This window comes from Lycorma delicatula, chromosome 1 (genome assembly GCF_047948215.1).
Source record: "Lycorma delicatula isolate Av1 chromosome 1, ASM4794821v1, whole genome shotgun sequence".
Classification (NCBI taxonomy): domain Eukaryota; kingdom Metazoa; phylum Arthropoda; class Insecta; order Hemiptera; family Fulgoridae; genus Lycorma; species Lycorma delicatula.
Genome location: NC_134455.1, coordinates 123340295 through 123361980, shown reverse-complemented (window position 1 = coordinate 123361980; position 21686 = coordinate 123340295). Strand labels below are relative to the sequence as shown.

At 32.7% G+C, this 21686-nt stretch overlaps 1 protein-coding gene across 2 annotated transcripts; it reads right to left on the bottom strand.

Moving 5' to 3' along the window:
* Window positions 1-4459: 4459 nt before the first annotated feature.
* On the bottom strand, window positions 4460-21239 carry LOC142318174 (transmembrane protein 69-like). Of its 2 annotated transcripts, none has more exons than XM_075354721.1 (2): window positions 20740-21239; window positions 4460-5339 (listed from the first exon to the last, which is right to left on the bottom strand). In XM_075354721.1, exon 2 carries the CDS (start codon window positions 5334-5336, stop codon window positions 4569-4571), a length of 768 nt encoding a protein of 255 aa, XP_075210836.1. In that variant the 5' UTR covers window positions 5337-5339; window positions 20740-21239; the 3' UTR covers window positions 4460-4568. The 2 variants fall into 2 exon arrangements, with proteins under 2 accessions (XP_075210836.1, XP_075210835.1); XM_075354720.1 differs by having other exon boundaries at window positions 21074-21239.
* Window positions 21240-21686: the final 447 nt, after the last annotated feature.

Below are 21686 nucleotides of genomic sequence, written 5' to 3'. Positions count from 1 at the left end.
TTTGGCAGTGATCTTTCAGCGCTTTTATTCATAATATTACCTTAAAAGCAACATGGATTGCTCAAATCAATGGATTTCTGTGTTATTCTATTTGTAAAAGTAATCGCATCACATACCTCACAGTGGGGTTTCTAATTTTCAGTGATCACTACTTATTACCAGTCAACAGAACAAACGACAGAGAAGGGTGTATAGAGATAAAATAATGTTGATTACGGATCCATATGCAACATGTAATTACGGCAACCGGTTTATATTTAACCAACCGATTAAAAATGTTGGAACAGCCCTTGTATACCTTTTCTCCAATTTTTCTGTATGAGCTAGGTAATAATTTTAAAAACTATCTGTTATTTTAAATAACTGAATTAATAATTAATTTGATAATATTCAATGAATGATTTTCTCACAATGAATGAGGTGTTAGTACCAATTCATAGTAATTAATTTATCCAAAATGCGTTGTTCAGTTACATCATGAATTACAAATAACTCTTATATACTAAGATATACTCTTGTTGCAACTCACGGGTACTATCGAGTACTACAACCTTACTAAGAGCTGTTTATTTGACTTGCAAAATATTTCTATATTTTTTAACACATCCATAGTGTAAAAAAAAAACACCTTAGTTATAGTCATCTGTTAAGTCTTTAGAGCTAGTATAGACTGTATTGGCATTCGTTTGAAATGATGAAACCATATTCTTCTAGGATATTTGAAGTTAATTTTATCACATTAGACACACTTAAAATACTATACAAACAAGTCACATTATACTAAGAGAATGCATGACCGCGTCCCGGACGGGATTCTTCTCTTGAATGGAAGTATGAAACTGACTCGCAGGCCAGCGCTAGAGCGCAGCACTCGCTGGCTCTAACTAGGAACGGAACATCATCAAAAAATATGTGAATAAAACATATATAAAAATTATTTAGTTTATTCGTATACAGAAATATACCATAGCATATGAGAAATGGCTTAATCAAAATTTAAATTCAAAAAATCAATATATTTATTTGTACTTCCATAAATGACACATAAATTATTTGTCAACATAATACCCTACTACTTTTATGCACTTCGTCCATCTTTTAAGGAGCTTTTGAATTCCTTCCTGGAAGAAAATTTTTGGTCTGGTGTGCAGAGAATTTTTCACCGGTTCTGTGGCCTTTTAACGGCATTGTGCATCATGAGTTCTTGCTACAAGGTCAAACGATCAATAAGGAGTATTACCTACAAGTTCAACGCCGTTTCCGTGAAGCAATCCGAAAAAACGCCCGTATTTGTGGCAAAACAATTCATGGCTTTTGCACCGCGATAATGCGCTTGCTCACACTTCATTGATTATTAGTCAATTTTTACCCAAAATCAACACTGTAATAATACCCATATTCGCCAGACCTGGCCTCGTATTACTTTTTTCTATTCCCAAAAATAAAGAGAACCTTACAGAACCGTTGTTTTACAAGCATTGATGAGATTAAAATCGAATAGCTGAAAGAGCTAAACACTATTCCAAAGATCGAGTTCCAGAAGTGTTTTGGGGATAGGAAAAAGCGCGGCATAAGTGTATAATATCTAATGGGCACTATTTTGAAGGGGATAACATTAACGTAGACGAATAAAAAATATTCTTTCCAAAAAACAAAAATTCTCGTTACTTTTTGAACATACATATTTAAAATTGTATTTTATAGCATATTCAGGAAATATTTGAAAATGTATAATAAAAAAAAAATTATTACCATTTTCGATTGATTAATGTTAATATTTTATAATTATTCTTTTTTTTAATTATTAATTTTATTTTTGTTTCATATTGTTTGTTATTTTGTTATATTTTTACTTTCTCATCTATATCGAAGCTGTAGCTGTATAGAAGGGAAAGTATTGTGGTGATCGGTCAAAATTCGGCATATTTGGTTTTCACCAAATCTTAACGAATTGCCCTCTAAGGACCCCAGAAACCAAAAAATGGCATGAAATTTCCGCGAAAAAATGTCCGTACGTAAGTACTTTATGTATGTGTGTATGTTGGCGTATAAATCGCCTTATATCTCCAGAACTATTTGACTGATTTTCATCAAAATTGGGTATAATATTTCTATAGTCGTTGTATTAGTGGTTATAAATTTTCAATTCAAAAGGTCAGTGGATGGAGGATACAGGGGGAAAACCAAATTGTCTCCAGATTTTGCATAATTAAGATTACATTTTTTTTGTTGATAATGTTTTGAATATTAATAAACAACTTTTATAAAAAAAAATGTTGCTGAATTTCTTCTCCACCCCCAAAAATAGTTTTCAATGTTGGCCTGTAAATCACCTTATATCTCCAAAACTACGACCTATTTTGATCAAACTTGGTCACATTACTTCTGTATATGGGGCATTGATACTACTAAATGTTCAATTCAAAAAGTCATGTGGTGAGGGTCACAGGGGGAAAACGTATCGTTTCCACATTTTGCATAATTAACGTTTTTTTTTTTTGTTTTTTGATAATTTTTTGAATATTAATAAACAATTTTTGTAAAAAATATTTTTTGCTAAATTTCACCCCACCCCCAAAAATGGTTTTAATTTTGAAGTTATAAAAGGCAGTACAAGGGATGATTTTTGTTTCATTTTTAAAAAAAAAATATTTTTGTGAACAATTATAAAAAAAAAACAATCTTTTGTATAAAACGTTTTTGTTAAAATGCACCGCCACTCCAAGAATAGTAATAATTTGAAATGTTGTAGAAGACAATACAGTGGATCTTTTTCGTTGCAGTTTTTTCTTAGCATCTCGTTGGATCCACAAATTTTTTCTCCATCAAAACGGGGTCTTAACTCACCTACCCCGTCCTTATACACCCTACATCCCACTTAGCGGCCGGACTACTGCTGTAGTCATCTGCTATGCTGTGATGTCACAAGTGAGCGGTAGAAATTAATAAATGAATAATATTTAAAGCGTAAAAATTTAAAGTGGCCGCTAGTACCGCCACACCCGCGCGAATGATATACGGTATGCGCGCGCGCTTTAGTTTAAATCTTTGAATTAAATAAACAAAAAATACTGTATTTAAATAAAATGATAAATATTTTAAATAAGTTGTGTGTGTAAGCCGTGTATCAGAAAAAAGCCGGGAGCCGCGAAAGTCATACAACTGTGTTGTCAGCTTTTTTACTGTAATTTCTTAATTGTTTTTATTTATTTTCATTACGTTAATAAAAAAACCTACAACACAATTGACAATTGACTTCGTTACAAAAATTACTAATCGAAGTTGTTAAAAGTTTCCGTTTTGCAAATATATAAAAACAACAAAAATATTTTATAAACGTTATTTTTAAAGTTTTCTTGAAATCTTTCTTAGAATCTTTATATTTGTTTATAACGTTTTAAAAAGAAAGCTGCATAATTTTTTTCAGGCCCTATCTTTATTACTCTAGTTTTTTTATTTATTTTTTGCCGTTTCAATCTTTTTGTATTTTTGTTTGCCTATCATTGCTACCTTTTCGTATTTTTTATTTCTTTGTCTGTCATACAATGGGTAAAAAAAAAAGTTTTTTTTTTCACCCATTTGGATGATAAATCCATTTGGATTTATCATCCAAATGGGTTTTTAAATCCTTGCTGTGTACTTATCATCTAGGTAGCAAAAGCAAAACTCAAACAAAATTTTCATAACAGTCCGATCATCATTCTGTGGAATGTAATTTGTTCATTACATTAATTTGCCAAAAAACTGGTCTCATTAATTTATTTACAGACCTCGTATTGTAACAACCGTTCAACTTAATTTTCTCGATATAGTCGTTGGAACTAATTTACAACATATCGTTATTATCCAGAGTATCATCGCTTGTATTATGAATTTTAATTATAACAAACGCTATACGGTTGGGTTTGATTTCAGTTCTTTCCAATGAACGGTATTTCAATCACTTTTTCCATCAGCAAACGTTTTCATAAAACCTGTTCTTATCTTATGTAGTAATATTACGTTTGACAAACCTATACAGCACGTGTACTTCAGTTCTGTGAACTAGGTCCTGCTATGGAGACGCCTGTCTGGTTAGGAATCCTATAACAGATTGACTCTTCAGGGGATCCAGAGAAGGATAAATGGTTGAGCTAAACTCCCCTCTGAGTCGCATTAGCTGTCGTCAGTAAGCCGGCGATAGAGTTGCTGGCAGGTTTCAGTGATGGGTGTTACCGTTGTGTGGGTGGGGTTAAGGGCGTTCTGTTATAGTGTTCTCCCTAACAGCTGGCTAAAATTACTTCTTTACTAACAGAATGAGACATACATATCTGAAAAATCCACTGTTTTAAAGGATAGAGGATGAACTGGGTAAAGTTACGTTGCGGTTAGTATAAAAATAGAATTCTTTAATCTCTAGTGGCGAAAATTTAATCCCAATAAAATGTTAAAGAGAAATAAATAATAAATTAAATTACAATAAAAATAATTTTATTATTTAGTAGTTATTTTACAGAATTTATTAATCATTACACATCCGTCTCAAACAGATTGTATTTAAATAATACGAAAGAATAATAACAACTGAATTAATACTTCCACTTAATATTACTGAACAGACTTTGTATCAAAGAAATCAAAAGAAAGAACACTGCTGTAAAAGTCAGAATAGCTCGAAGCGATATAAACCATGGTGGGTAATAACTATATGTTAAGTCCACAAAAAATGCTCCCAACAATCCTGCGATAATAACAATAAAGCCAAAGAGCTGTGGTATAATGAGAGCTACAGAAGCTATCAAAGAAGGTAGAACACTCAAACTATAATTCCACCATGACGTGTTTTCCCTAGGTCCAGGTAATAAGTATCCCCACTTAACTCCTCCCAAAAATGAAAGAATAGCAGCACCATAAACTAGCTGACAATTTGCTAAAAAAGGTGAATAGTGATATAGCACTGACACCAAAGGTGGAAAACTGAATGGTAACAACCCAGCAAAACCCAATCCCAACACAGGCAACGGTGCATTTCTAAGGTCAGTAATTCTGATAGTAGAAAAATCAGGGGATGGTTTACTAGGCAATTTATTTTTAGGTAATTTATTTTTCCTCCTTAAATAATTTAAAATATTAGAATGGGATTGTTTATTTTCTTCATGATATGTTTTGAAAGGTGTAAAAAATGGATCATTTACACTACTACAAAGTCTATTTTGTAAACTGCTGGATGCAATATAACACGAATTTCTCCCAGTAGAATACACATTTCTAACATAACTATGACTCAGAAGAAACTTCTTACATGTAGTTTGCAACTCTGACATTTGGTAAGGCCCCTTTAAAGCAGCGAACAACATGATCTGAAAAAAAACCAGAAAAATACGTATATAATTGCATTTATCAATTCTGAAAACCATCAAGTGATGATTTCTTGTCAGAATCAAGCAAGTTCAGGGAAAAGCAAATTTTATCATACAACATATCTTTTCAGTTTATTAAGAATTAAAGCTGAATAAATTTTCAGCTGCTAGAGCATATTGTGCATTAGAAACCAACTAAACCAATTTTTTACCTTTCTAAAGAAAACTGTTGCAATTTTTATTTTTCTCTTTTTCTTGAACTGCGTTAAATATGTTAATTTCTTTTAAAAGGACCTGCGCAAAAGCCTCACTTCATATTTAACAGCTTCTTCATCACTGCATACCTTCTTCATACAGCGATTGCAAAGCTGCTTTAAAAAATGTACCACCTTAAATTTGAGTGGTATAAAGATGGTATTTTCAGTGCACCTCTTACCACCCTGCAATGTTTACAGGTGTTGAGTGTTCTAATGTATTATTTAAAAAAAATTAAATTTATGCAAAAGAAATGAGAAGAGATTTGCACAATTACAAAAAGGATTATCTTCCTGTATGAATTAATATTTTGAAAAGACTAGTGCCATTAAACCTAATTATTTTAATTTATTATTTGAAGAATTTTAACAATTTAAACTCAGATGTGGATAGACATAAAAATGGGGAAAAGTTAAATGATTAAAAATAAACTAAATAGAATACAGTGATCAGATCATTTTTTAAATCTTTTTTAATGAAAAAATAATCCCTTTTTGTATAAATAAAAAGTAAACAGGATATAAATATATGTAACACTATACAAAAATGAATTTGAAGTAATAGTTATGTTATATTTATATGAGCTTAAGGGAGATAAAAAGTCACTCAATACAAAGTAAACATTAAATCATGTGTGTGGATCATGACATGCTGTTCCACTAGGGCCCCATTAGGACACAACACACATAAACTCAGAATCTCCTATTACTAACATTAAGAAAAAAACCACTACCTGTTTTTGATATGACACTTGAAATACAATTTTGTAAATTAACCTATTTCTCAATACCTGCATTTTTTTTAGGGAGAAAATGCTTTTATGTTTTCTTCGCCGGGATCAAATAAATAATAACAAAAAGTAGCTTCTCAGATATTAAAATATGAATAAAATAAGGAAAATCTAATATAATAACAGGATTAAAACTAAAATAATAAAAGATACGTAATCATTATGATATTATATGTAACATGATCAACAAAATAAAATCAAAATTTATGGTTGGTTATCATTACATCCTATGAAGAATATTGATTCTTCTTTAACAATACCTGTTCTAGTACATTTTTATCATTTCCAAGGATGTGATGAAGGTCTCTTGGTAATTTCCATTTCCAACATAAGTCTGCGTAACATATGCAGTCCACAAGGATGTGGTGCACAGACAAGCGGCAGTTATATCGTACGTACAATAACTGCAACTAACTTTTGCAAAATTATATATATTTGTTTTAATATAAGAAAACATTTTGTTTTCTAAACACCTGTTTAAAAGTACAATTTAAAAACTATGCTAAGGGAAAATATTTCCTTATTATCATTTTTGGTTTGGGCCAATTCAAGAATTAACACTATTTCATGGTGTATAGATTTCTCTCACACATTTGTATTATTTTACAGCATAATAAATTTTGGTGCAAATCCTAATAAGCATTTCATGCTTATTATGAAAATAAAAAAAAAAGTTCATGTAAACAAAGGTGAGTAAATGCTTTGTTTCTGACAGGTAGTATTACAAACTTTCAAATAGATACACTGTTCAAATTGTTTTTAGCAATAATTTACAAACTCTTTGGTTGATCTAAAATTAATAAGGTGAGTCTCTGTATTATATGAGGATTGTTTTGTTGGCAGCATTATAAATCCTCAGCACTTACCTTCAATCTTGAATAACTCGTTTGTACACAAAAATTTTCAGATGACCCTATTAGAGAAGTCTACTGAAAATGTGGAAAGTGAATGTGGAGGGTCAATTAATTATTCTGCTACGCTAGCACTGTTTAATATAAACTGTATTTAAACAATTCTTAGGTTCTGTACAAAAATGTAGAGACACATCATCATGATGGAAATCACTTTCCATCTTGTTTTTGGTTTGGAAATTTTACTAAAAGAGTTGTAGACTATATTACTAGAAATTTACATAGATTTTTCATAGTGCATTCATAAAAATGAATGAATTCATATTTTTTGTCAGTAGGACACCATACTTTAAAATGAAACCTATATTGAAAAGTAGTTTCCACTACTTATGTAAATTTTCTAAACTCAATCAGCGAGTATATTTTGTGAATTATCAATTTTTTCTTGAAAAATTGTCTCATTAGCAGATAAAATAAAACAAAATTAGGAATATAACTTACTAGGTAAAAGTAATACCAAGAAGAGGAAAAAGCTTAACATATAGATGATATTCAGTTAAGTGAAATAGAAGAAATAACAGAACAGTGGCGTGTACAAATAAATATACCTTATATGAAATAGCTTTCTTTAACATAAAAAGATCAGCAAGATAAAGTAGAACTCAAACAATCATTGAAATTTTTTGAGTATTTTATGTTATTATTAAGAAATTTATAAAAAAAATCTTCTTAAGATTATATGAGTGTATTGTTTGCCAATTCTATTGTCAAGTAAAATATTCTTTTGATCATGGTTTAAGTAGATCAAAGGTTAAGCGAAAAAATTCATAAGTTCAAGAAGAAGCTGCAGACTATTTTGCCAAAATAACTTTACACATTTCATTTTTATGAAAGAAAACATGGAAAAGTAAATGGATCCTAAGAAAAATACTTTGAATATAATATCATTCAATTATTAATTTTTTTTTCTTCATAGAAAAAAGTAGCTGAAAATTCTATGCGATTAATTGCGAGTTTTGTTACACTTTATAAAATGTAACAATTTACAGTAAAAATTTCATAGCATCTGAATACATTGTACTTGTATATTATTAATATCTTTCTACAATTAGGGCTACAATTTTATATAATTGGGGTTTAGGGTTAACGTTGTTGGCAAGTTATTATAGGACTTCATACAATATTTATTAAAATCGGCACGAAACTTAAAGAAAAATAAAGCAAAGAAATAATTGGCAATACTTCAAATAAAAGATAATTTAGGAATTTATAAATAATGAATTAGATAGGCGTTTAACAGAAAAGAATGGAAAAAAGTTTCTCAATGAAAACTGGTTGGAAATGGCAAAGATCGGCTAAACTTTTATATTTGTTTAACTTATTTTTATTTCTGTGTTAAGACTTACCAATTAATTTATTTTTCTTCTTTATTAATTAACATTTAATATGCTAATTAACTGTCTAATTTTTAAAAAATAATAAAATAGGCAAACAGAATATTCATTTGTTGAATAGTAGCAGCTCTGAGATTAAATTCTTCCTCTTGATTACATAGTCTTCTTCATCTGTCCCACTAGCATTTCATGCTATGTTGCTCACATCTATGCATATTAGAATAAATTATTATCGTTTTAGAGAATTTTAGTCTCAAATGACTGAGGCAAGGAAACTGTTCTTAAAAACACCAATACTACTTTTAACTAATCTATGACGTCTATTATGGGCTGTATTAAGTCATTACTTCACATGATCCTGTGAAATTCCATTAAGAGAAGTTTTCAACCATTTTCAAAATGTCTAAATCTGCAGTGTTTCAAAGCATTTCCATATCATGACTGGTTTCAACCTAACTGGCATTTGCATCATAAATAATTAAATCATGTTCACAGAATTAGATTTTTCAAATGGTCGCTGTTTGTCCACATAGGGATCCTCATTTTGTGAAGGAGAATCAAGGTTGATCAAGGCCCCATTAACACAGCACATACAGATGATATGCCACTTTTTTCATACATTCTCCAGCTATATACCTGATGCCACCTGAAGACCAGCATACAGTTTTGAAAAATGGTGTACTCAAAATCACATTTAATGACTACCACTGCTCACCACATTGCTGGTGTTGGAAACAACGCATACTGCAATATGTTGTTGGGCTTAGTTCCCTATGCAATAAAAACAAAGAAAAACTTGTTCTTTTGGGCTGAACAAAATGCTCCTGCACTATAAACATTTACCATTCATTCATAACAAAATTCACGCTGTATCTTTGTTTAACAGAAAGATCCTCAAAATTTACCATGTGTTAGGTTATGAAAATTTATCCTATGTTCATACATGTTACATACTACTTCTGTTTTTTTGGAAAACAATACCATGCTCAGTACCCACAATCTTTCTATATGCAAGGAGCAAATGAATTGTATGTCGTAGATGCTTACAACTTGCAAATCAAAACAGATAGTTGAATTAAATAAATAGGGCATAAGAGTACATTTCTTGTGTTACAAAAACTTACATTTAATTTTCCTTAGTCACCATTTGCAGCTACACATTTTTCCCAATAGTGAATTAGTTTTCTTATTCTATCATGAAGAACACCGAAGATCTCATGGCATCCTTCTGTTCATAAACCATTATGAAATGAATACCCTTAATATCCCTCTTGAACTGTGAAAAGAAGTGAAAATAGCAGTGTGGGAAATCTAATGTTTGGAGAATGTGGGGTATGTTCAAATTTCATCTTAACAATAGCCTTGACAATTATTTGCTGATGCAATATCACATAGTAGAATTATATTGGTCTCCTGAATTGTCAAATATGGCTCACACACACACACACACATCTTCTAAGGTGTTTGACTGAATATCTCTATTATATAATATGAGATAGTTTATGGAGGTGGTCTAAGAGCTCCAGATTTGGGTTGCTACAACCTAAGGGGCCTGGATCAGGACAGGCTGCGGCATGAGTGCGCAGCTGCTTTGCAGGGGTTGCAATGGCATATGGAGTACAGGGAGGAGGTGGAATTGATGGCTGAACAATTCGAAAAAAGACCATCGAGACTGGCTGCGATAGGGTCCTACGGCAGCCTCAGCCAATGGACGGACCCTTAGGTAGTGGACAGTCCGCTGATCGGAGAGTACCTGAACCCGTCATGACTGCTGCTTTCAGGGAGCTGTCTGTTAAACGCAGGCGGAAACCCGGGAAAAAGTGGTGGCCCTCTGACCTTAGCGTGCTGCGCGCAAGAGTTAGGTCCGCTAGAAGATACCAGCGTCGTCTCCTAACGGGGATCATCGTTAATGACGTACGGGCTTAGGGTCTGCGGATTTACTAGCACGCCCCTAAAGAGTATGTTCATGCCATCAAAAAAGACAGACTAAAAGTTATGGCAAAACTACATGCGCGAGTTGCAGCGCAAACCCTGGTAAGCACGTAACCCGATGGTGTATGCCACTACGCTTAGTCCGCTCACGCTGTTAGGTAAGCTCTAGGGGCTACGTTAGGAAACTGGTGGCTAAATTGTTCGAGGCTCAGTTGCAGTTTGTGGCACAGACATTCGGTCTTATTTTTTAGGGCGACCGAATGGAGTAGTGACATTAGAAATGCCAAGTAAACCAATCTCTATTATATTATATAGAATTAATGTCAACCCAGCTTCCAGGTAGTCAGTCATCTACCACGTTTGGAATCCCAGAGCCCTGTCAAGGGAACTGAATTTTTTTTCAAGGGGTAGTTTTGAATTTTAACTATAATGCTGGAATTTCATGCTCTATAATTTGGGTTGTAATGATGTACTTACTTTCCTTTTCTGAAGTTTGTGAGGCACCCACTGTGAAAAAGTTTTACAAATCATAAAATTTGTTCAGCCCAGTAGTACAATTGACATTAGAAATGCCAAGTAAACCAATCTCTATTATATTATATAGAATTAATGTCAACCCAGCTTCCAGGTAGTCAGTCATCTACCACGTTTGGAATCCCAGAGCCCTGTCAAGGGAACTGAATTTTTTTTCAAGGGGTAGTTTTGAATTTTAACTATAATGCTGGAATTTCATGCTCTATAATTTGGGTTGTAATGATGTACTTACTTTCCTTTTCTGAAGTTTGTGAGGCACCCACTGTGAAAAAGTTTTACAAATCATAAAATTTGTTCAGCCCAGTAGTACAATAATGAATCCTGCTCATTCTTTCAATATGTTTATCAGGATGGCAATACACTGCTGCGTGATGCACTGCAAGGTTCATTATCAACATTTCTTCTAGCAGCTTCTGATATGAAAGATTTTATTTTCCATCTACTTACAGTACTTCAACAGTTTCATCATCATAAATGACTTTTAGATGACAATGTACATCACAAGTATTCATTTTTTCTCCATGTTGGTTCGTCTGGATAACCAGTTAGAAACGTGGAGATTTCTACTGGTGAACTAAATCGGAATCACCTCTCTGGATCACATCCAGAGTTATAACTCGGGAATTTATTCCCACCCAAGGCTGACTTGCCTTTGAAAGTCAAATATGGAAGGTCTTTTAAGAAAAAATCCACCGTCTGGTAAATACCAGAGAAGGCTGCACTCGGATCCCGTGGGCAGCTGCTTAAAAGATAATAATGAATCGGAGCGTTTGGAAACACCCAAAAACAACACAACTTCAAAATTGAGGATAAAACACAAGCAAATAAACTACACTGCCACTCACAACATTAATTCTCTAACTCAACCCGGCAAACTAAAAACTCTAACAGACATAATGGACAAACAAAAAATCCTAATCGCAGGACTTCAAGAAACAAGACTTCAAGACTTGAGAAACACCAATCGAGAGCCGTTTGAATCTCAGGGTTACAGAATTTACAAAGGAATCCCCGGGAAATGTGTGATGAAGAATTGCCCACAGTTCGGAACAGGATTTGCAATCAATCTTAAAATAATTGACTCAGTCGTAGAATTTAAGTCTTACTCCCCCAGGATTTCAACCTTAACCCTAAAATCAGCCAATAAATTCTACACCATAATAAATGTCCATGCTCCCACCAATGACAAAAACAATCTTAAAAAAGATAGAGAAGAGATGGACAAATTCTGGGAACTTCTTGACCAAACTGCAAACAACATAAATAAGACCCACACCAAGATTTTAATAGGGGACTTTAATGCCCAACTTGGTAAAGAACGAAGATATCGTGATATTATCGAAAAATGGCCTGCCCAGAAGAAAACTAACAAGAACGGCCAAAGACTTGTCGAATTTTGCAGAAACCATAATATGATCTCAAAATCCACCTATTTTATGAGAAAACCAAACAAATTGAAGACTTGGAAAACACCCAGACTGGAAAAAAGGGGAATGGCAACTCGATCATGTTTGCATGGACCGGAAATATCACAAGGAGATTTATAATGTAAAAGTCTTGAGAGGTACAGATACTGGATTGGACCATTACTTAATTAAAGTTAAAATAAAATTCATCCCGCATAAAAAGAAAAAATCCCAACCTAAAAACAAAAGAGCTTATGATCCACATAAATTAATAAACAATGCCATCTTTGAAGAAATAATAAAAAAAATCAAATTAACTAATGATTTAAAAGAACTGACATCCCAACTGAAAGAAACAGCTGAAGAACTAGCCCCTATAAACCCAAGAAAAAAACACCAATGGTGGAATGAAGAATGTGACAAAGCATTCAAAGACCGACACCGGGCTTGGATCAACCACCAAACCCAGAAAACTAAAGAATCTAACCATGAATTCACCAAACAAAGGAAAATAACTCAGAAAATTATAAGAGGAACCAAACGACAAACCTAAAAAAACTTAATTCAGCAAATAGAAGAAAGTTCCAAAAAAACTAACTCCCGAGACTATTATAAAATGTTTGGTCAGGCTCTTCAAAGATATGAACCACCCACCCTTATGCTGAGAGGAAAAAAAGGAAATATGGCCCACACCAATAAAGAAAATGCTGAAATTTTGGCAGAAACTTTCAGTAGACTTCTCAACTGTGACGACTCCCCAGAGCTTTTTGAGATTGACACTGAAACTACAGTTAAAACTTCACCGGTAAATATCAACCCGCCAACAATTCAAGAAGTTCTCACAGCCTTAAATGAAATAAAAAACTACAAAGCAAGCGGAGAAGACCAGCTTTTCGCAGAACTCTGGAAACACTCATCAGTTTATTCAGTCAAAACTTCCCTACATTTATGCCTCGTGAAAATATGGAACGAATAAAAACTTCCAGACCACAGCCCTCATTCATCCATTACATAAAAAAGGGGATAAAACTAATCGGGAAAACTACAGAGGCATATCTCTCCTGGATTGCACATACAAAATCCTGTCGAGAATCATATACAACCAATGCAAAGACCAACTTGAACTGGAACTTGGGGAATACCAAGGGGGATTTAGGCCATGGAGAGGTTGCCCGGAGCAAATAATATCCTTAAAACTTATGATGGACTTATATAAAAGACGGAAAAAACAACTAATAATCACCTTCGTCGACTTTAAAAGGGCCTATACACCAACCATCCATGCTGAATATTCTGATATATATAACTGGTAAACATGATAAAATTAACTTATCCAATACCCAGTCCAGAGTGAAATTCAGAGGTGAACTCTCTCAACCCTTCTACATAAAAACTGGATTGAGGCAAGGAGACGGCCTCTCACCACTCCTTTTTAACTGCGCCCTCAAATTTGTCATGAGAAAATGGTATGAAATAAATCCCAAAAATATAAAAATGGGTACTAAGAAAAACTGCATCACACTAAATTGCCTAGGATTTGCAGATGACCTCGCTCTTTTAGCAAATAAAATTCAAGAAGCCAAAACACAAATCATGAGCCTTCAAAACCTAGCACAAAAGATAGGGCTTCATATCTCTTTCGAAAAAACTTTCTGCATCTTTTGTGCAGAAAGGCACAAAAGATGCCTTTCTGCTAAAAGAAAACTTAAACATTATAAAACTGTAGTACAGCCAGAAGTCACCTACGGAAGCGAGACCCTTTTCAAAATCACTCAGAAAAACCGAATTGAAAAAATTCTGAAAATAGAGAGGAGAATTGTCAGAACGTGTATCAATAAAAAACACCAAAAAGAAGGCCAATGGTGGATTGTGCCAAATGAGGTGGTGTATCGAGAAATAGAGCCTGTTACTGATACTATGCGGAAAAAAAGAATCTCTTTCTTTGGTCATCTCATAAGGACACCGGAAACATGACTGTCAAGAAATATCATTGAAAAGCTCTGGTTCCAAAAGCTAGAAGTAGGATGGATCAAAGAAATTAGAGAAGATATGAAAGAATTGGGAATTTCCCTAACTGACCTACAGAATAAAACTGGAAAAATTACAAAGCTAAAAGACAAAAGCATTAGATTTAAACAAAAGACAGACCAACGACAAAATACAACGAAGAGTGTTTATGGATGAAGAAAAGAAAGCAAGATCTGAACGGATGAAGAAATACTGGGCAGCTCGGAAGAGTAAAATAACACACTTTTCTCAGAAAAGATCCAACTAAAATTGACTTAAGTGGTCCCATGTTGGCCGTAAAAGCATAATAATAAACTCACATTAGAACTATTGCACTTTACAAGTCTTCACTCTATTTGAGGTGTTACTTTTAAATAATTATCAACCGAATTTGTTCTTTCTTCATCAATGAAGCTTTTCAATACACTGAAATATCAATGTGTGCATTGCAAAAATGTATTTTCTCTTTAAACAAAATAACATTCAACTTTGTTAATATATAAATTTATGTAACAGAAATAGTATTTGTAGAAAAGCAAAAATAAGAAAAATCATTAATATTTCTGTAACTAAATTATTTGTTAGGAGAATGTCTCAAGTATTTTATAAACTAAATGATACTTCATTTGTCTAAATGTAATTAAAAACAAACAAGTTATAGTGGTTTGTTAGAATAAGTTCTTCCGATTATCATTTCATAATTTTTCATTTCCTCCTTTATAACAAATAAATAACAGTGCTAAATCAGAAAAAAAACAAATATTGCGAAGAAAAATTTAAGTTTGATTATTAAAAGTAATCTTTCTAAACATCAGATTACAAATAATTTACTGTATAACAATATAAATGAGGTAATATTAATAAATAACAATAATAATTATTCATTACTTGTAATCAAAGCAATTAACTTAATTCCTTAGCAATGACATTGTTCACAAAAATATTTAATTCCGATTGTAATAAAGGTAGTAAGTGTACAAATGACAATCAGTATCAGTTATGTAAAATTAACCAATTTACAAGCTGGCCAATATGATATTTATAGAAGTTATGATAATATCTATGAAGCTGCTACAGCTCTATCTAAAGTTGTTAATAGGCAGACAACAACCAAATTATAAAACATTTGTTGCAATATTTCTTCGACTCATAGAAACAAAAAACATTAAAATCATTTGCTGGAGATCACAGAGAGCAAAATATAATTTGAATTCCTCGTACAGGAGAATATATTTGTTGAATATTGCTCAGTTGTTTTGATTACATTTGAACAAATGAGGCAATAATTTGTTCATTGTAAAATACTAAGATGTTTTCTGATAAAAAAAAATTACAGACATTATTTAAAATATTACATGGTTGTCATTTTGAAATTTCCTTATAAAGAAATCTTTTTTTTATTCAGAATGTTGGTTCAAACATGTATACTAAATTTTATTAAAATATTTACATCTGTTCTTCATATGAACTTACATTTCAATAACACAAAAGATGTATAACTAAATATTTCAAGATATATGATGGTAGGAAATTTCTTATTTCTTATTTTTGTGAGGAATCTGCACCCAAAGTTTTTCGGTGTAGTTCAGGGGCATCTTTATATATGTTTGCATAATGGGATATAAACTGAAAAACTTAAAAGTGAACCAAAAATTTGAATCATTTTACCACTATTCATTAAGCTGGTATAAATGATGAATGTCATAGTTAAAAATATTCATACAAAGAGAAAGGCTCCTCTGGCAGCAAGTACTGTAAAGAAATGGCATTCTGTTATTTGATTTTTTTTGGGTGAAAGTCATTGAAATTCATAGACAAATGAGAGTTTGATATAATGATGCATATCTGTCATTAACCCATATGTACAATTGAACTTGGAAGTTCCTGAACAACAGTAGTAGTTCTGGATCAGATATCCTTCAACCAAGGTTACATTACAGTAGCCAGACGCTAATGCAGCAGTTAATGACATAGCAAAGAAAAATCAGCAAGTAACACTACCCATCAGTAAGGATAATAGTCATAGATAAGCGTATAATAATATCCTGCAGATCAATTAACTGCCTTCCAATTTACTAAAAATTAAAAAAAAAGTGACTATGACAATAAGTTATTTTGAGGTGTTTTCAAATACTGCAAAAAATTAACGCTTTTAAGGGAATATCTGTCAATAGAAATGAAATTCAGATCAACCACAACCAACCCCAAATTAAGAAGGCAAGCCAGAAATGGCACCACAATTCTAATTTTAAATTCTAAAAAATTCCACGTCACCATTGAGCCCAATGACTATCACTAGCTTTAGAGACTATTAAAGGGTAAATTTGAAACAATTAAATACATATATGGAACAATGTCATAATTAACATATGCAAATTTCCTCAGGCATCCTACAATCAAGCCCAAATAACAAGGAATTCTGAATGCATATATTGTGTTGCAACATGACAATACTTAATCCTACACAGCCACTTCAACAGTTGAAACCATCAAGTGTCTTTCAAGTATATTCTAAAAAACATTGTATTTATCAAACCTAACACTCAGTTTCATGTCTGACGACAAGTTTCATGTCACGTCTTTTGCATCTAATAAAGCTGATAAACAAACAAGGCATAATGTGTATAAGTAGCCACAGTCTCAGTCAAAATACTTGTTCTAGAGGTATCAGTGCAATTCTAAGAATTGGAACACTGGAAAACTAGACTATGTAGAAAAATTAGGTCAATCTAAACATGCACACTGATCTGAATACCATTAGCATTCAGCAGAGTAGGGGATAAATGTAATACAAAGTTTGATTCTCTCTAACATAAGCATAAAATTTAAATTAAGTTGAACAAACTTCATGTAACTGAAAATTACAACACTCTTGTTAACACACTCAATCTTAAACAGGCTGATATCAGAAGAATCTTTATATGTACACATAAAAAAATTCTTGTACAGATCTGATTCTGTGTAGAGCGCTATTTATTCTTGTATACTCCCATAACAATTAACAAGCCCCTCTGAAATTTTTGTTAGATTACAAACAAAAATACCTCAGAAGCTTATAAAGAGATGTTAACTGTATGAAATGGCAATCAAGGGGGAAATTTAAGTAGTTTTGGCATAGGTAACATTTGTTAAACATAACATACAAACATTACATGAATGCTTAAAATGTAGATTAATAGTTTATGTATATTAATAAGTTGTAATCTATTTAATCTACAGTTTTTAATTATTCAATTAGAAACTTAAATGGTTGATGAATATTTCAGCTACCATTAACAATGCTGCTTCTGGATAATACACTGAAGATGTAGCAGGTAATTACCTCAGAACGAATTTTAGAATAAAGTACTACACTAATTAAAAAGTAAATTATTTATTAATAGCATGGACACATTAAAAGTAAAACAAGTTCTGAAATGGTTTGATTTTTTATTAAAAACCATTAACTCTATTAATTCAGCGTCAAATAATGGGCAGGCAGGAGTAGGTTTCGTGATGAACAAGAAGATAGGGAGGAGAGTGGAGTATTTCAAGACGCATAGCAATAGAATCATTGTAATAAGGATAAAATCAAAACCTAAACCGGCAACGATTGTTAACGTCTATATGCCTATAAGCGCCCATGATGATGATGAGGTAGAGTGTGTATACGAAGAGATTGATGAAGCAATTAAACACGTAAAAGGAGATGAAAATTTAATAATAGTTGGAGATTGGAATGCAAGCATTGGAAAAGGCAAGGAAGGAAATATAGTGGATGAATACGGGCTGGGCAAAAGGAATGAAAGAGGGGACCGACCTACAGAGTTTTGCACGAAGTATAATTTAGTAATTGCCAACACCCAATTTAAAAATCATAATAGAAGAATATACACTTGGAAAAAGCCAGGCGATACTGCAAGGTATCAGATAGATTATATCATGGTTAAGCAAAGATTTAGAAATCAACTCGTTGACTGCAAAACTTACCCTGGAGCAGACATTGATAGCGACCATAATTTGGTGATAATGAAATGTAGATTGCGGTTTAAAAACCTGAAGAAAAGGTGTCAGATGAATCGGTGGAATTTAGAGAAGCTTGAAGAAGAGGAGGTAAAGAAGATTTTTGAGGAGGACATCGCAAGAGGTCTGAGAAAAAAAGATAAGGTAGAAAATGTAGAAGAAGAATGGGAGAATGTTAAAAAGGAAATTATTAAATCAGCAGAAGATATATTGCAGCTGATGGATGAACGTAGAAAATATAAGAATGCTAGTGATGAAGAAAGTAAAAGGAACTATCGACAATTAAGAAATGCTATAAACAGGAAGTGCAAACTGGCGAAAGAAGAGTGGATTAAAGAAAAGTGTTCAGAAGTGGAAAGAGAAATGAACATTGGTAAAATAGACGGAGCATACAGGAAAGTTAAGGAAAATTTTGGGGTACATAAATTAAAATCTAATAATGTGTTAAACGAAGATGGTACACCAATATATAATACGAAAGGTAAAGTCGATAGATGGGTGGAATATATTGAAGAGTTATACGGAGGAAATGAATTAGAAGATGGTGTTATAGAGGAAGAAGAGGAAGTTGAGGAGGATGAAATGGGAGAAACAATACTGAGATCTGAATTTAAGAGAGCATTAAAAGATTTAAATGGCAGAAAGGCTCCTGGAATAGACGGAATACCTGTAGAATTACTGCGCAGTGCAGGTGAGGAAGCGATTGATAGATTATACAAACTGGTGTGTAATATTTATGAAAAAGGGGAATTGCCGTCAGACTTCAAAAAAAGTGTTACAGTAATGATACCAAAGAAAGCAGGGGCAGATAAATGTGAAGAATACAGAACAATTAGTTTAACTAGTCATGCATCAAAAATCTTAACTAGAATTCTATACAGAAGAATTGAGAGGAGAGTGGAAGAAGTGTTCCACTCCATTCCTGAGACCAATTTGGTTTCAGGAAAAGTGTAGGGACAAGGGAAGCAATTTTAGGCCTCAGATTAATAGTAGAAGGAAGATTACAGAAAAACAAACCAACATACTTGGCGTTTATAGACCTAGAAAAGGCATTCGATAACGTAGACTGGAATAAAATGTTCAGCATTTTAAAAAAATTAGGGTTCAAATACAGAGATAGAAGAACAATTGCTAACATGTACAGGAACCAAACAGCAACAGTAACAATTGAAGAACATAAGAAAGAAGCCGTAATAAGAAAGGGAGTCCGACAAGGATATTCCCTATCTTCGTTACTTTTTAATATTTACATGGAACTAGCAGTTACTGATGTTAAAGAACAATTTAGATTCGGAGTAACAGTACAAGGTGAAAAGATAAAGATGCTACGATTTGCTGATGATATAGTAATTCTAGCCTGGAGTAAAAAGGATTTAGAAGAAACAATGAATGGCATAGATGAAGTCCTACGCAAGAACTATCGCATGAAAATAAACAAGAACAAAACAAAAGTAATGAAATGTAGTAGAAATAACAAAGATGGACCACTGAATGTGAAAATAGGAGGAGAAAAGATTGTGGAGGTAGAAGAATTTTGTTATTTGGGAACTAGAATTACTAAAGATGGACAAAGCAGGAGCGATATAAAATGCCGAATAGCACAAGCTAAATGAGCCTTCAGTAAGAAATATAATTTGTTTACATCAAAAATTAATTTAAATGTCAGGAAAAGATTTTTGAAAGTGTATGTTTGGAGTGTCACTTTATATGAAAGTGAAACTTGGACAATCTGAGTATCTGAGAAGAAAAGATTAGAAGCTTTTGAAATGTGGTGCTATAGGAGAATGTTAAAAATCAGATGGGTGGATAAAGTGACAAATGAAGAGGTATTGCGGCAAATAGATGAAGAAAGAAGCATTTGGAAAAATATAGTTAAAAGAAGAGACAGACTTATAGGCCACATACTAAGGCATCCTGGAATAGTAGCTTTAATATTGAAAGGACAGGCAGAAGGGAAAAATTGTGTAGGCAGGCCACGTTTGGAATATGTAAAACAAATTGTTAGCGATGTAGGATGTAGAGGGTATACTGAAATGAAACGACTAGCACTAGATAGGGAATCTTGGAGAGCTGCATCAAACCAGTCAAATGACTGAAGACAAAAAAAAACTCTTAATTTGTGTAAAAAACTGGGCAACATTTAAAAACGTTAAAAAACTGTCGTGTTTGCTTTTCGTAACACCTTTTGAAAAAAATTAAAACACAGGATTTACAGAAATGGAAAATTACCTTAAATATACCAATTCAAAGATGGATAAAAATAACATGAATCGGTAGTACTAATATTGAAATTAACCACATGCAAATACATCTCGTCTAATAATAAAGTTATCGCAATAATTATATAAATAATATTGAGAATTAAATCGACTAAACACCAGGTACCAAAATATCTTGCACATAAAGTTCTACCCCTACCCATCGGTAATAATATTCACAACAAAAATACCAGATATCCATTTTAAAAGAGGACCTGGATATTAAAATCATTTGTTATATCTTCACAGCTTATCTAATATCTCTCAAACATCAACATTACGTTACATTAAAATATTCCTCTCACCAAAACAAAAATTATATTTTTTAGGATAAATTAACAGAATCCTTTTTGTTCAATATCAGCTATTAATATATTTTTTCGCACACCATGAGAACTTAAGAAAACAGCATTTCTCCTTAACACAGTCACTTAAAATATAGGTTACAATTATGCTCTGCTACTCATACAACGAAACCATCAAGTAGTTATCTACCCGTATTGATTGAACTGCTTTAATGTGATTGTGGGTTTTAGAAGATAGTTTTACGAGACCATATTTATAGCGACGGACAGCAATAGTTGCTGGCGGAGCAGAAAAACATTTTGGATAGCTGTTTCCAGTGATGCCATTGGAAGGACTGAGGACTTCGTCCTTGGCGAAAATCACACTGTTCTGGAGATATCGGGGCATGTTTCTCTAAATACCATGTAAGCCTGCAGTTGACCATTTTCTCCATAACTTTGCACAAAATGCTTGTCAGGAGATCGGGCAGTAGTCTGAAGAGTATGCTTTATCTCTAATAGATTTAAGATCTCTACCAGGTGTTACGAAAAGCAAACACGACAGATTTTTAACAATTTTAATTGTTTCCCAGATTTTTTTACACAAATTAACAGAGAAATAAGTTTTATAGTC

Coding starts and splice junctions, on each gene's coding strand:
- LOC142318174 (XM_075354721.1), bottom strand. CDS start 5,336: ATGTTGTTCGCTGCTTTAAAGGGGCCTTACCAAATGTCAGAGTTGCAA.